At 40.7% G+C, this 16,749-nt stretch overlaps 1 protein-coding gene across 2 annotated transcripts in view; it reads left to right on the top strand.

The window, feature by feature from the left end:
• VIT (vitrin) overlaps positions 1-16,749 on the top strand; it is a 129,542-nt gene that overhangs the window by 16,088 nt on the left and 96,705 nt on the right. For both annotated transcript variants that reach the window (XM_055400862.2, XM_055400861.2), the window contains exon 2: positions 10,562-10,631. In XM_055400862.2, coding sequence (XP_055256837.1) covers positions 10,580-10,631 — 52 coding nt within the window. In that variant the 5' untranslated portion in view covers positions 10,562-10,579. The remainder of the gene's footprint in view (positions 1-10,561; positions 10,632-16,749) is intronic.

The raw sequence follows: 16,749 nt of genomic DNA, 5'->3' as shown, positions 1-16,749 counted from the left end.
CAGTTAAACTAATTGAAGCCTCTTCCAATCCTCATGCCCCAGGACTATTTAATCATCTACCCTTTATGTCATCACCATATCCCCGACAGCAGAAGTTCTGAATTCTGGTTGCACAGCGGAGTCACCTGGGGAACTTTAAAACAATATTGATTTCAACTCAGACCAACCAAATCAGAATGTAGATAAGGGAAGCGCACTTGCTTATTATAAAATATCTATGGCAAGTAGTGAAATGAAATACTGGACCTCTGCACTCAGAATGCCTGGTTTGAATTCCAACTCCTCCTCTTTCCAGGCCTATGACCCTTGGACAAAGTACTTAACCTCTGTGTGCTTTCAATTCCTTACCTTTCAAATTAAGGCAAGAAACAGCCCCCACTTCGTTGGGGTGGGGTTGTTGTGAAGATTAAATGAGTTAATGCATTGCTGGCACTTAGTATATGCTCAATTAATGCTAGTTACAATGAATGCATCAGTTTCTTTCTAGAACACTTAAAGCATCTTGATAAAACCTGACCCTTCTTCCTCTCTGCTGAGCATAGGGTACACACATGACTTTTTTTTAATGATTAAATGCATTCATGAATGAAGATGAATTATGATTTCAGGAAATTCAGAAGATTTAAATAGAAGTGGCCCATGAGCAAACCGTGAACAACGGACAGGCTTGTGAAGGGAGATGAGGCGTGGTAACATATTCCAAAAAGAACAGTAATAAGAACATGAGCTAGGACGCCGATGTGCAAGGCGCAGAGAAAGGACCAAAGTCTGGGGTGTGCTAGGGTCAAAGGAGAGGATTACAGAAGAGAACTGCAGTGAGATGGTTTGCAAAGTATTATAAGTTGGGCCATTTCATGAACAGTTCATTAAGGAATTTGGCTTTATTCTGCAGAGGATGTGTGGACTGTGAAAAATCCTGAGGAGGTGAATGCATAGTCAGAGCTGTGTTTTAGGAAGGTGATCCTTCCAACCAGAGGGAAAGGTGATCTGGAGCAAAAAAAGCAAGGACAGGGTTCGGAGGTTACCGTAGCTTCTCATTGGGTATCAACACTGTCTGTATACGTTAAGTCTTCCCAAGAGAGATCATTTTATCAATTTGTTTTATTAACGTATGTGCATAGGCTAAAGATTTAAACAAAACAAAACTGGAAAACTCGCTCCTATCTCTGATCACCATTTACCCAGTTCTCTTTCCCTGAAGCAACCACTGTTACTGAAATTGAAAAGATTAGAGGGGTGGGATGGGAGGGAGGTGGGAGAGATGCTCAGTGGGAGGGGACATGGGTAAACCTGATTCCTGTTGATGTTTGGTAGAAACCAGCACAATACTGTAAAGCAATTCTCCTTCAGTTAAAATAAATAAAGCAAAAAGAAATTATAAGAGAGTACTATGAACAACTGGGCTTCCCTGTTGGCTCAGTTCAGTTCAGTTCAGTCGCTCAGTCATGTCCGACTCTTTGCGACCCCATGAATCACAGCACGCCAGGCCTCCCTGTCCATCACCAACTATTGGCTCAGACAGTAAAAAATCTGCCTGCAAGGTAGGAGACTCAGGCTCAATCCCTGGGTCAGTAAGATCCCCTGGAAAAGGGAATGGCTATCCACTCCAGTATTCTTGCCTGGAGAATTTCATGGACAGAAATCCCCTAATGGGCATCCCCTACAGTCCATGGGGTCACAATGAGTCAGACACAACTGAGCAACTAACACTTTAACTTTTTTCATGAGTAACCGTACACCAACAAATTGGATAATCTAGATGAAATGAACAAATTCCTAAAAACACAAAACCTACTGAGACTAAATTATGAATAGAAAATCTGAATAGTTCTATAACTAGTAAGGAGAATGAATCAGTAATCAAAAATCTTACAACAAAGAAAAACTCTGGACCTGATGATTTCACTAGTTAGCTCTACTAAACATTTAAAGAAGAACTAATACCAATTCTTCTCAAACTTTTTCTAAAAATTGAAAATTATGGGGCACTTTTTAATTCATCTTATGAGGCCAGTATTACATGGATACCAAACCAAAGATGCTACAAGAAAAGGAAAGCAGTTTCCCATATCAATACAATATCTCTTATGAACACTGATTGCAAAAAATCCTCAACAAAATATTAGCAAACTGAATTCACTAGCATATTAAGATAATTATATACCATAACCAAATTGGATTTATTCCTATAATGCAAGGATGGTTACATACACAAGAATCAATTAATGTAATATGCCATGTTAACAGAATGAAGGAGGAAAATACCACACAATCATTTCAACTGAAGCAGAAAAAACACCTGACAAAATTCAACACCATTTCTTGATAAAAATGCTCAAAAAACTAGGTAGAGGAGAAATAAACATCACCCTAATAAAAGCCATACATGAAAAACCCACAACAAATGTTGTACTCAATGGTGAAAGACTAAAAGCATTCCCTTCAAGATAAGGAGGAAGACAAAGATGCTTGCTTTCACTACTTCTATTCAACACAGTACTGGAAGTTCTAGCCAGAGCAATTAGGCAAGAAAAATAAGTAAAAATACAGTCCACTTTAACCTATGCACATGGAAAGGAAGAAATAAATCTGTCTCTGTTTGCAGATAATGTGATCCTGTATGTAGAAAATCCTAAGGATTCCACAACAGAACTGTAGAACTAATAAATGAATTCAGCCAAGTAGTAGAATCCAACATCGACACACAAAAGTCAGTTGCATTTCTATACACTAACAATGAACAATCAGAAAAAGAAATTAAGGAAACAATTCCATTTACAAAAAGAAAAAAACAAAAATAGTAGTAACAAAAAGAATAAAATACTTAGGAATTAACCAAGGAAGTAAAGGACTTGTACAATGAAAACTATAGAACATTAATTACTGAAAGAAACTAAAGAAGGTATAAACAAGTAGGAACATCACATGTTCGTGAATTGGAAGACTTGGCATTGTTAAGATATCGGTTCTATCCAAAGCAATCTACAGATTCAATGCACTATCAAAATCCCAATGACACTTTTTGCTGAAATAAAAAAAAATACAAAAATGTATACAGAATATTGAAGGACCCCAAATAGCTAAAGCAATCTTGAAAAAGAAGAGAAGGGTTGTAGGACTAGCATAGATACAGACATACACACCAACGGAACAGAATAGAAAGCCCCCAAATTAACACACATATATGGTTAAATGGTTTTCTTGCCAAGACCATTCAATGGGGAATAGGCAGTCTCCAACAAACGGTGCCAGGAAAAGTGGATATCCACACACAAAAGAAAAAATTTGGACCCTTACCAAATACCATATACAAAAATTAACTCAAGTGGATCAAAGATCTAAATGTAAGACCTAAAACTATAAAACTCTTCAAAGAAAGCATAGGACAAGAGCATCACAATGTTGGGTTTGGTAATGATTTCTTGAATATGGCACCCAAAAACATAGACAACAAAAGAAAAAAACAAGCAAATGGAACTTCATGAAAATTTAAAAATTTTCTGCACCAAAAAATACTATTCAACAGAATAAAAAGACAACCCCATTGAATGGGAAAAAATATTTGCAAATCATATCTCTGATAAGGGATTAATATCCAGACAGTATAGAAAAACTTCTAAAATTCAACAGCAATCAAAACACAATCTAATCAAAAACTGGGGAAAGGACTCAAACAGACATTTCTCCAAAGAAGATATACAAATGGCCAATAAGCACATGAAAAGATGTTCAACATCACTAATTATTAGGGAAATGCAAATCAAAACTACAATGAGATACCACCTCACACCAGTTAGGATGACTTCCCTGTAGCTCATATAGTAAAGAATCTGCCTGCAATACAGGAGACCTGGATTCGATCCCTGCGTCGGAAAGATCCTCTGGAGAAGGGAATGCAACCCACTCCAGTATTCTTGCCTGGAGAATCCCATAGACAGAGGAACCTGGTAGGCAACAGTCCGTGGGGTCTCAAAGAGTCAGACACGACTAAGCAACTAACTCTACCACTACTACTATCAAAAGAAACAGAAAATAAGTGCTGGGAAAATGTAGAAACACTAGAACGTTTGTATACATATTAGTGGGAATGTAAAGTAATACAGCCACTCTGGAAAACAGTATGGAGTTTCCACAAAAAAAATTAAAAATATAATTACCATATGATCCAACAATTTCATTTCTGGGTATAGACACAAAAGAACTGAAGACAGGGTCTCAAAGAAATATTCTTACATCCATGTACATAGCAACTTTATTCACAATAACTAAAACACAAAAGCAACCCATGTGTCCATCAGCAGATAAATAGATGAGGAAAATATGGTATATACCTACAGTGGAATTATTCAGCCTAAGAAAAGAAAGAAATTCTGACATGTGCTACAATATGAGTGAACCTTAAGAACATTATGCTATTTGAAATAGGCTAGTCACAAGAAGAAAATACTATATATAAGGTACTTGCTGCTGCTGCTGCTGCTGCCAAGTCACTTCAGTCGTGTCCGACTCCGTGTGACCCCATAGACAGAAGCCCACCAGGCTCCCCCGTCCCCGGGACTCAAAGTCATAGAGCCAGAAACTAAAATGGTAATTTCCAGGAGCTGGGGAAAGGGGAGAATGGGGAGTTACTGTTTAATGGATCTGGAGTTTCAATTTTACAGACAAAGAGAATTCTTAAGATGGATAATGGTGATGATAGCATTTTATGGATGCATTTAATATTGCTGAAGTGTACACTTAAATATGGTTAAGACAAGTTTTACGTTTTTGTATTTTACCATACTTTTTTTAAAATGGAGGAAAAACACTGAAGAACCATATAAAATAAGGTGGCACTATTATTTATTACCAATAATCGGCTGTTTTCTAATTCTAGGCAGCAAGAGATTTAATTAAATTGGCTGGCTACTCTATTTATGCATACTTTTATCTCACAATCAGCCTTCCTTTACCTTACCAGAATTTCATATTCAGAACTCTATATTACATCTCACAATTCATACATCTATGAATCATTGTTTTGGAAACCTCGATTGTTCTGTTTTTGTTAGAAACCTGGGGAGCACATGATAGTAAGGTTCCAACATTTCTGAGTGCCCCACAGCTCCTTGACATTTAACTGCCTCCAGAAACTCTTTAACAATACTGGTGGTCATCCTTATCTTGTTTCTGTAAAGGCTCAGAAAGGGTTTGAATTTTTTTCACACATTTCAAAAGGCATATTTACACTTGAAATGTGTAAGTAAATGAACTGCAAAGAGAGAAAATGCAGTGGTAAGAAAAAAACCTCAGAACATTCTGATTCTAAGAGACCAGAGTGATTCTGGTTGCAGTCCATTACTGATGAGTCAGCACTTGCGGGATATTTCCTCTGGGGTTAGTATGTTTCCTGGAATCCTGTTGTTTTTTCATCCATCAACCCCTTTGTGTGAAGGTCAGGTCTATCATGTCTTCTTAAGTTGTAGGACAGATCTGAGAGCACTTTTCTCTGCAATCCCATCTTCCTTTAAGTTTGTTTGTTGACTATTTAACAATGCTTATTGAAATATAATCCACATGTCATAAAATACACCTCTGAAGAATACAATTCAGTAGCTTTTAGAGTATTCACAGATTGTCTTCGTTTTGTTTCCTTTCTTTATTTCCTTGGGAAAAGAAAGAGCCCTAACTACTCACTCATGGATTCAATATATTTATCGAGCCCATAAAAGATCAAATAAAAATCCTGCCTTCATGGAGCTTGCATTCCAGTGGAGAATACAAACAATAAATACAATGAGCAAAGTACAGAGTATGTCAGAGGTGGTAAGTGACTGAAAAAAAAAAGATAATAGGGAAAGGATGATGCTTGGTGGTACTCAGTCATGTGCAACTCTTGAGACTCCATGGACTATAGCCTGCCAGGCTCCTCTGTCCATGGGATTTTTCCAGCCAAGGATACTGGAGTGGGTTGCCATTTCCTTCTCCAAGGGATCTTTCCAACTCACGGATTGAACTTGCATCTTTTGCATTGGCTGTTGAATTCTTTACCACTGGCACCACTTGGTAGGGTATACCACTTGATGGTGGGTGGGAGAGGGATTGCAATTTTAAGTTGAGTGATTAGGGAAAATCTAACATTTAGAAAAGACCTGAAAGAAATGAGGGAGTAAACCCTGTTCTGATCTGGGGAAAGGACATCCAGGTAGAGCTAATAGTACGTGCAGAGACCCCGAAGGGAGAGGTGTGCCCAGAGCTTAACAAGTGAGAAGGAAAATGGAGGGAAGAGAGGTCAGAGGGCCAACAGTGGCCAAATCTCATGGGGTCCTGAGCCATTTGCCAGGATTTTGGCTTTTCTTCTAAGATAGAGAACCACAGAAGTTTTGATCTGAGGAATGCCGTGAACTGATTTGCTTTGAAGAGGATCACAGTGGCGGCTGTGTGGACTTGAGTTTGCAGAGGAAGAAGGAAACACCCTAGTTAGGAGGCCAAGTGCTTTAATCCAGGTGAAAGGGGGCATGGCCTGGACCAAATGGCAATGGAAAAGATAGGATGAAGTGGTCAGAGTCTGGACAAATTATGTATGTAGAGCCAACAGTCTTGGTTGATGGAAAAGACATGCAGGACAAGAGAAAGAGAAATCTAGAATGACTCACAGACAAAGCAACCTAGATGTACATTGACGGATGGATGGACAAAGAAGTCGTGGTACATACACAACGGAATATTACTTAGCTATAAAAAGGAATACACTTGAATCAGTTCTAATGAGGTGAATGAACCTAGAGCCTATTATACAAACTGAAGTCAAAAAGAGAAAAACAAATATCGTATATTCAACATCCGCTGGATCATGGAGAAAGCAAGAGAGTTCCAGAAAAACATCTATTTCTGCTTCATTGACTATGCCAAAGCCTTTGACTGTGTGGATCACAATAAACTATGGAACATTCTGAAAGAGATGGGAATACCAGACCACCTGACCTGCCTCTTGAGAAACCTGTATGCAGGTCAGGAAGCAACAGTCAGAACTGTACATGGAACAACCGACTGGTTCCAAAGAGGAAAAGGAGTGCGTCAAGGCTGTATATTGTCACCTTGCTTATTTAACTTCTATGCAGAGTACATCATGAGGAACGCTGGGCTGGAAGAAGCACAAGCTGGAATCAAGATTGCTGGGAGAAATATCAATAACCTCAGATATGCAGATGACACTAGCCTTATGGCAGAAAGTGAAGAGGAACTCAAAAGCCTCTTGATGAAAGTGAAAGAGGAGAGTGAAAAGGTTGGCTTGAAGCTCAACATTCAGAAAACAAAGATCATGGCATCTGGTCCCATCACTTCATGGGAAATAGATGGGGAAACAGTGGAAACAGTGTCAGACTTTATTTTTTGGGGCTCCAAAATCACTGCGGATGCTGATTGCAGCCATGAAATTAAAAGACGCTTACTCCTTGGAAGGAAAGTTATGACCAACCTTGATAATATATTAAAAAGCAGAGACATTACTTTGCCAACAAAGGTCCGTCTAGTCAAAGCTATGGTTTTTCCCGTGGTCATGTATGGATGTGAGAGTTGGACTGTAAAGAAAGCTGATCGCCGAAGAATTGATGCTTTTGAACTGTGGTGCTGGAGAAGACTCTTGAGAGTCCCTTGGACTGCAAGGAGATCCAACCAGTCCATTCTAAGGGAGATCGATCCTGGGTGTTCATTGGAAGGACTGATGCTAAAGCTCAAACTGCAATACTTTGGCCACCTCATGCAACGAGTTGACTCACTGGAAAAGACTCTGATGCTGGGAAAGGTTGGGGGCGGGAGGAGAAGGGGACGACCGAGAATGAGATGGCTGGATGGCATCACCGACTCTGTGGACATGAGTTTGAGTGAACTCCGGGAGTTGGTGATGGACAGGGAGGCCTGGCATGCTGTGATTCATGGGGTCGCGGAGAGTCGGACACGACTGAGCGACTGAACTGAACTGAACTGAATACATATATATGGAATCCAGGAAGATGGTACTGATGAACCCATTTGCAGGGCAGCAGTGGAAACGCAGACATAGAGAACAGACTTGTGGACGCACTGTGGGAAGAAGGAAAGGGTGGGGCAAATAGAAAGAGTAGCATGGAAACATCTAAATTATCATATGTAAAATAGATAGCCAGTGGGAATTTGCTGAATGACTCAGGGAGCTCAAACCAGTGTGCTCTGTGACACCTAGAGGAGTGAGATGGGGTGGGAGGCGGGAGGGAGATCCAAGTGGGAGGGGAAGGGGACATATGTATATGATTCATGTGGGTGTATGGCAGTAACCAACACAATATTGTAAAGCAATTATCCTTCAATGAAAAAATAAATAAATTAAAAAAATTTTTTAAAGTCCAGTGCCAGATGGCAACAGCCAATTGGTGAAGCTAGTTAGGTAGGTCAGGAAGCAGATTAATATCCTGCATTTATCCCAACAGGAGAGTTAAATTTTTAAGCCTGAAAACATGTGAGCTGATCTGAAGCTTCTCAAACTAGTAAAAGACAAAAATAAAAATAAAAAATTGACTTGTTATCACATTATTTCCAAAATATGACCCAGCTAATTAAGTATCAAATTGCCAATCATATACAGGGTATGATTATTTCTATTTTGAAGGAAAAAACCATTTTCCTTTTACTTAGCTAGTGGTCAACTACCTTAATTGGGAAATTTAACACATTATAGCTGTTGCTGGAAATTATCAAAGGGACAGTTCTACTTGAGGTTACTCTTGATGCCTAATTTGTTTGTAATAAAGCCTTTCAACTACCAGTTTTATTTAAGTTGATAGTATCAAGTGCTTGTATTACTACCCTAGCTATAATCTAATAATTGCTTTTGAAGTGTATCTACATATTAATTATATGCCTGCTCTAGACTTAGCTAGTACCAGATTGTGTTTCTGTCTTTCCAAATCTCCAGGCAGTGACATCACTTTGGTGGCTTCAAAATCACCCACGGTGGGAGGATTTATGCCACAGAAATTGACAAATGCTTTAAATCAGAGCTTCTTTTCCAGACAGCAGGTTTCTTAGCACACCAGTGGACATAGCATGGGGTAGAGTTATGAATGCCAGCTAAAACCTAAAAGCCACTCAGCAGTGGCAGGCGGGGGGTGAGGGGGTGGGGAGTGAATATAGTGGGGGCCATCTGCCCCAGAGAGGAGGAGAGCTTTATCACTGACATTGTTTAGAATTGCTAGTTTATAAGGATAATAAAGAGCAGACCAACTTTAAGTCTTTAAATTCTCTACAGACCATATTCTTCCATATGGCCTAAGCCCAGAGTAGATCCTTCCCACCTACTGCCACCTCCATTCTAATCCTACTCACTGCCTGGTTACCATGTGTGTAACCTCTAATTTACATTTCTAAACCTTCGTTTCCTCATTTGTTCAACGGGGATCATAAAATCTGCTCCTTTGCTTACTGTGCAGATTCTAGACAGTATAGTGTGCACAGTATTCATTCAATTAACGGTGGTATGAATAAACCTAAGGTTTCCTCATAGCCTTAAGAGAAGTTGGAACCCCTATGGGTCAATAGCATCTTTGTATCCACTGTGCTTTCCAACCTCTGAGCATCTTTAATTGCTGTTGACCTCAACTGGGAGCCCCTTCGTCTCCTATTTTCATCTCTCAGAGTTAACCCAGTTGCTGCCACCTTCACGAGACTTTCTCTTATTCCCACAGCTGACATAATCTCTCTTTTCTCTAAAATTCTTGGGGACTTCTTGGCAATCTGGATTAGAATCTGAATTTTAACAAGATTCCAAGATATGTACATTAAGTTTTAGGAAGCCTTGTTCTAAATCACTCAAACTTGGCTGTACATTGAAATACCTGTGGAGTTTTGAAAAAGCCTGATGCCTAGATAGACCCCACTCTCAAGAGATTCTGATTCAATTAGTCTGAGATGCAGCCCGGGCATCAGGGCCTTTCAAAACTCCCAGATGATACTAATATATGGCTAAATTTGAGAACCACTGGTCCATAAAGTCCCCTTATTCTCCCTTTTGGGGCCTGCACTCTCTCTAATATTAGGGTCAATTCTGTCCACGTATGTTTTCTCACTTCTATCAAACTGTGTCTTTTAAGAGCAGAACTATTTTTTAATTCAATTTTTATAAACTCATCCCTAGGCATATAATAGGAGTTTGGTAAATGTTTATTGAATAAACAGTGAATGAATCGCTTTTGTAATCTAGAACAGTTTGTAACCTAAAAATGTTCTGTAAATACCATAAGTGTGATTTTTGTCCTAATTTGAAAACTGGTTGAACATAGTCAGGAAATTGCGGAATTGTTTCCTCTTTAGTCTAAGACCACATCTCTGAAGAAGAGGCTGGCGGCTAGAATGGGTTTTCTGAGAATAGCCTCTCTGGGTACCACTACAGCTGATCTCCACCATCTCCACGTGTTGTTTACAGAGAGCCACAGCCTGAAATCTTGACTCTAGAGGGCAATGCAAAATGAGGCTGCCCCTCCCTACACTCTGCACGCAATTCAGAACTCTTGGCTGAAACATGATGATGTTATTGTTTCTTCCTCTCTAGGGTGCCATTTTGATATTTATGGGGATTGTTGTCCTCACTATGAAGGCATCTGTTATTGAAATGTTCCTTGGTAAGTACTTTTATATGTGTATCTGGATACGCTTTTAACATTCCCCTAATGTCCAAAGAATCTTGCCAAGAAGTTTAATCCAGGACAGAGCATATAAACAGTTCAGTGTATCTTTTTAGGATAAACATTTTGGAGAGATGTTTAACTGAGAATGTTAAATGTAGATCACATTCAGGATGTATGTCTATATATTTTTTTACATAAAGCAAGTATATATTGCAGATGTATATCTACATATTACATATTAAACATACATACATAAACACATATTTGTGTGTGTGTGTATATTATTCAGCAACTGGCAAATATTTCAAATAAAGCATATTGACAGATTCTGAATTTAGGAAACTTATTTCTTAATTTCCCCAAAAAAAATAATAATCCTCATCTCTGACATGATCTTGTTTTTGTTGTTCAGTTGCTGAGTCCGACTTTTTGTGAACCCATGCACTGCAGCATGCCAGGGTTCCCTGTCCTTCACTATCTCCCAGAATGTGCTCAAACTCATATCCACCGAGTCGGTGATGCCATCCAATCATCATATCCTCTGTCGTCCCCTTCTATTGCCTTCAATTTTTGCCATCATCAGGGTCTTTTCCCTTATGGCTCGGCTGGTAAAGAAACTGCCTGCAATGTGGGAGACCTGGGTTCGATCCCTGGGTTGGGAAAATCTCCTGGAGAAGGGAAAGGCTACCCACTCCAGTATTCTGGCCTGGAGAATTCCATGAACAGTATAGTCCATGGTGTCGCAAAGAGTCGTACATGACTAAGCAACTTACACACACACACACACACACACATAGGGTCCTTTTCAATGAGTCGGCTCTTCGCATCAGGTGGCCAAAGCATTGGAGCTTCAGCTTCAGCATCAGTCCTTCCAGTGAATATTCAGGACTGATTTCCTTTAGGATTGAACGGTTTGATCTCCTTGCTGTCTAAGGGACTCTCAAGAGTCTTTTCCAACACCACAGTTCAAAAGCATCAGTTCTTCAGTGCTCAACCTTCTTTATGGTCCAACTCTCACATCCATACATGACTACTGGCAAAACCATAGCTTTGACTATGCAGACCTTTGTCGAAAAAGTAATGTCTCTGCTTTGCAATTTGCTATCTAGATGTACCATTGGCAACTCATACTTTTAGAGATGAAATCCTTTAAACTTATCACCAGAGAACACAATTTGGGGTAGGCCCTTGAGGAGCAGCAGGTAAACCTGCTGAAGGAAAGAAAAGTGATGATGGCTTTGGCACTAAGCACAAGGGTAATCTTCTATTAATCTTGACCCTATAGGGCTGTGGCCACTCTGTGTCAGGCAGGGTGACCTTATAGGTCACTGTGAAGCTATTACCAGGGAAGGGTACAAAGGCCTTTTAGACAGTATTAGTTTGCTAGCGCTGCCATAACAAAATACCACAAACTCAGTGGCTTAGAAAAACGAAATTTTATTCTTTCACAATTCTAGAGGCTAGAAGTCCAAAATCAAGGTGTCAGCAGGGCCAATTCCTTCAGAAGGAAATGTGTTCTATGCCTCTCTTCTAGCTGCGGTAGTTTGCTGGCAATCTTTGGCATTCCTTGGACTCACCCCAATCTATGCCTTCACTTCACATGGCACTCTCCCTCTGTGTGTGTCTGTGTTTATATCCAAATTTCCCCTTTTATAACCCAAGTCTTACTGGATTAGGAGCCCAGTATGACCTCACCTTTGGGCTTCCGTGTGACTCAGTGGTAAAGAATCCACCTGCCAATGCTCGTGTCAGGGGTTCAATCCCTGGGTTAGGAAGATCTCCTGGAGAAGAAAACAGCAACATACTCCATTTTCCTCCCCAGAAAATTCCATGGACAGAGGAGCCTGGCAGGCTATAGTCCATGGGGTCACAAAGGGTCAGACATGACTGAGCCCACACATGAGTTCATCCTAACTTAACTAATTCCATCTGCAACCACTCTATTTACAATCAAGGTCATCTTCTGAGGTTGTGGGGGCTAGAACTTCAACGTGAAGTCCTATGAATTTAGGAAGGAGGGAAGGGACACAGTTCAAGCCATAATATACTCAGAATGCACAAGGTCTCTGCAGAGGGAGTCTACATAGCAGAACAGAGGACTGGAGAAGGAAGAGGTGACACAGCGGGAAAGGCAAGGAGATTCCTGGCCTGCGGGTAGGAGACTGGCTGGGAGGCGAGGGGAATCTTGTTCTGACTCTTCCCACTAACTTAGCAAGGAATATTCATGTTAAGAGCACAGGGTCCTTCGTTCCCTTCTGAGGACCTTGCCCTTCTGAGAGGCTGTCTCTGTCTACTAATCTATAGGTTAGTAGAGGTGGACATGGTGGGGCAGGAGGTCAGGAATAGGAAGGATTTAGCCACAGTAAAACAAACAGAACAAAACACAGAAACCCTGAGGCCAGTTCCCATTTGCCATGTCCCCCACATTGTGGAACCAAGAACTTGACTGTCCTTCTTTGACCTGCCCCTCTCAACCTGTCCTTTGGCAAAATCCATCTCCCCTAAGGGTTGGCTCATTCCAAAAGTAAGAAATCAAAGCAGAAAAAGGAGATTCCTATTACAAATTTCTCTATGTCCTTATATGCTCCCCTCCCAGACATCTCTTTATGCATCTGCTTGTCTCCATCCCAGGACCATTTCTCTCAAGTTCCCCATAACCCTCTTCAGCACTGTGACAGCCTCCCTGTCCCACATCCTTATCCAACTCATTCTCCACCACACCCCGATTAACCTCCCTAAAGCCCATATCTGATTCCACTCTCCTGATTCAACACAATGTTTTCCTTTCATCTTTACGGTGGAGCCCAGGCCTCTTAAAGCGCTTTGCTTGCTGACGAGGCCTCTCTGATATGGCTCTTTCCATCCTTTCCTGCTCTCCTCTCAATCACAGAGCCCAATCCTGGCTTCCAGGGACCTGGAAAGTGCTGATCCTCTCATTCCCCTGAAAGTCGAGTCATTTCCTTCCCGGACTTTGACTATGTGGTTCCGTTTCCTAGCATACTTTTCCTCTCACCCCCGCACAGCCTAACAGTCCTCCAGAAGCTTCCTCTGCCCTCCAATTGATCAGATCATCTTCCTGTGAGCTTCCCTGGAGCCCTGTATTGATTATAACCTTGTCATATTGCACTCATCTCATCAGGAGTCTGCTACCCGACACTGCATCACCAAGCGCAGGGGCTGTGTCTTGCTCATTGTTGCATTTTAAGTCCTCAGCACATCTTACAGCCACTCAAAAAGCATTGCCAAATAAAGTATTCTCTCAGGGATGTTGGATATTTCGGGTTTCAGAATCTGAGTGTGATTCTGCATACCACAATTCCTCTGTGAGTTTTTTCCCCCACACCAAGTGATTCCTCAACACCAGCTGGGTGTCTTACAACTCAGTTCAATTCCAACACCATCTACCTGGAGATAGCATCAGATTCCACAGGTAAAGGCTCAGTCTCTCTCTCTGTCTCACACACACACACACACACACACACACACACGTTCCAGATGCCAACTGCAAGTCAGGTTGTCACTTCCTCTTCTGATAGATTGGCCACAAATTAGAGGTTCCCATGACCCTCTCCTTGGGTTTGATTAATTTTCTGGAGCAGCTCACGGACCTAAGGAAACTAGTTTATTCACTGCTGCTGCTGTGTCACTTCAGTCGTGTCCGACTCTGTGTGATCCCATGGACAGAAGCCCACCAGGCTCCCCCATCCCTGGGATTCTCCAGGCAAGAACACTGGAGTGGGTTGCCATTGCCTTCTCCAAGTTTATTCACTAGATTACCAATTTATTACAAAGGATGTTAAAGGATACATGTCAACAGCCAGATAAAAGAGACACACAGGGCAAGGTACTGAACAAAGGAGCTTCTGTCCCCATGGAATTTGGGCCCAGCACAGTGGCACACAGAAGAGCTCTGGCTTCTCAACATGGAAGCCCTTTGAACCCCCTCTTCTGGGGTTTTCATGGAGGCTTCATTACACAGACATGATTGATTAACTCACTGACCATTGGTACTGATTCAACCTCCAGCCCCTCTTTCCTCCCGGGAAATCAGGAGATGGGAATAAATTCCAACCCTCTTCTGGGTTTGTTCCCCTGGCAACCAGCTCCGTCATCTTCAGGGATTTTCAAAAGCCACCTCATTAACATAAACAGTTGTAACTAAAAGGGGCTTGTTATGAGTAACAAGACATCCATTTCACCTTTATGACTCTGATTTCAGGAACTGAGGACAAGAAATCAAATATTATAACAAAAGATGCTCCCATTGCTCTTATCACTGAGGATATTCCAGGGGTTTAGGGAGCTGTTAGCCAGGAACTTGGCCAAAAGGCCAAAATGTGTATTTATCACAAATCACCATATCACGCAGAACCTGCCAGTGATCCCCCAAAAGCCCTCTAAATTAATGTCAATTAAGTGTTTAATCAATACATATCAGAGCTAGCATGGTCGGTCTAAATATGTGTAAATTTATGACATAGCAGAGTTTTATGCTGCCCACTGTCATCAGAGCACCACGTAAATCAACAGCTGCACTTATGGGGAGAAAGGAGCCTAAAAAGCCTAAGGCTGCACCAGAAACATGCATTCTGGTTCCAACTTCTGTCCCCACCCCCTCCAAAACAGGAGGTTTATCTGAGATATCAACCTTGACCTTGGTTTCTTTTCTATAAAATAAAAAGATGACCTCCAAAGCTCCTCCCAGCTTCACTATTCAGTGATATGAAGCATAGTTTATTGATTTATGTGATTATAGAGAATAAGTTGTCCTGTTTCTGCCATGGAGCTCTGATGTATTTGATGGTAGATGTTTCATTGAATATGCAACTCCAAATCGAAGCATAGAGGAAATTTGAGCTGATTTTAAATGATCTGCATTATAAGTCAGTTTTTAGGAAGGCACTGTGAACACTGTTAAAGAGAACCAGAGCTGGACAGTATTTAAAGCAGTAAAAACAGATTCTAATCAAAAACCACTGCAAGAGGGGAAAGGAGAGGTCAGTGTTATACTGGGCTCAACTCCGAATACAACGAGAAAAAATGGGGATTTCTAGCCAAGAGGCAGGTTGCAGAGGTCAGGGAATGGAAAAGACTGCAAGGATAGCAAGGGAATAGGGAGATTCTTGCAAAACTAACTAGACAGTATTCTTGCTAAAGGCAGACCAGAATGATCAGATATCAAGAGTGGAAGATTCTTTCTAAACAAGATTCTTGCTAAAACCACATGATGGAGGCCCTACAAGGACAGACACACAAGCCCAGGGTCAAAGCCTCATTGAGAAGAGGGGTTAGAGGAGCCTGACTAAAGTTGTCAAGGAAAGAGTCCTTGTTAACACCACCCTAGTTAGTATCCTGAGTGGCACTAAGGGATCAAACAAGAAGTTGATGGGCTAGAATGAGGCATTCTTATCAAAGTTCTGGACACATGTTAAGCATTCAGTAAGGATTTACTAATTTGATCACTGGCTAGATGTTCTAGCACTTCATGTCTTTCCTTGAATGTAAATGGATTCTGATTATAATTTGTTACCAACAGGAAAAGTGGAACACGAGTGCCTATTAACCATGCCAATGATTTTAGAAAGTATTTTTCATTATTACATCAATATGATATCAATATGAACAAATTAAAGAACAATTGTCTTTTTCTAACAAGAAAAGAAACATTCTATAAAAAATATAGAATATTATATATGTGTGTGTGTGTATATATATATATATATAAGAAATATACTTTGAAATGGGAAAAACAGAAAATATAAAATAGGAATTATAATTCCACCATTATTAAAATTTGGGGATATTTTTGTTCCAGGTATTTCTCTCTGTATATGTTCTAATTTTGTCAGAATCAAGATTACGATTAGCGCTTTCCAGGTCACTTAATCTTCTGCTACACATCATTCGTAATAAGTGCTTTGATTGTTATAGTCACTAAGTCATGTCAGACTCTTTGTGACTCCATGGACTGTATGGATTCCATGGAGCCCACCAGGCTTCTCTGCCCATGGGATTTCCCAGCCAAGAATACAGAAGCAGGTTGCTATTTCCATCTCCAGGGAAACTTCCCAACTCAGAGATCAAACTGCTTCTCCTGCTTGGCAGGCGGAAT

The sequence above is a fragment of the Moschus berezovskii genome, chromosome 11, assembly GCF_049115385.1.
Source record: "Moschus berezovskii isolate FMDL1 chromosome 11, NW_MosBer_1.0, whole genome shotgun sequence".
Lineage (NCBI taxonomy): Eukaryota > Metazoa > Chordata > Mammalia > Artiodactyla > Moschidae > Moschus > Moschus berezovskii.
The sequence above is the reverse complement of the archived record's forward strand: the minus strand, read 5'-3'. Positions and strand labels throughout refer to the sequence as shown.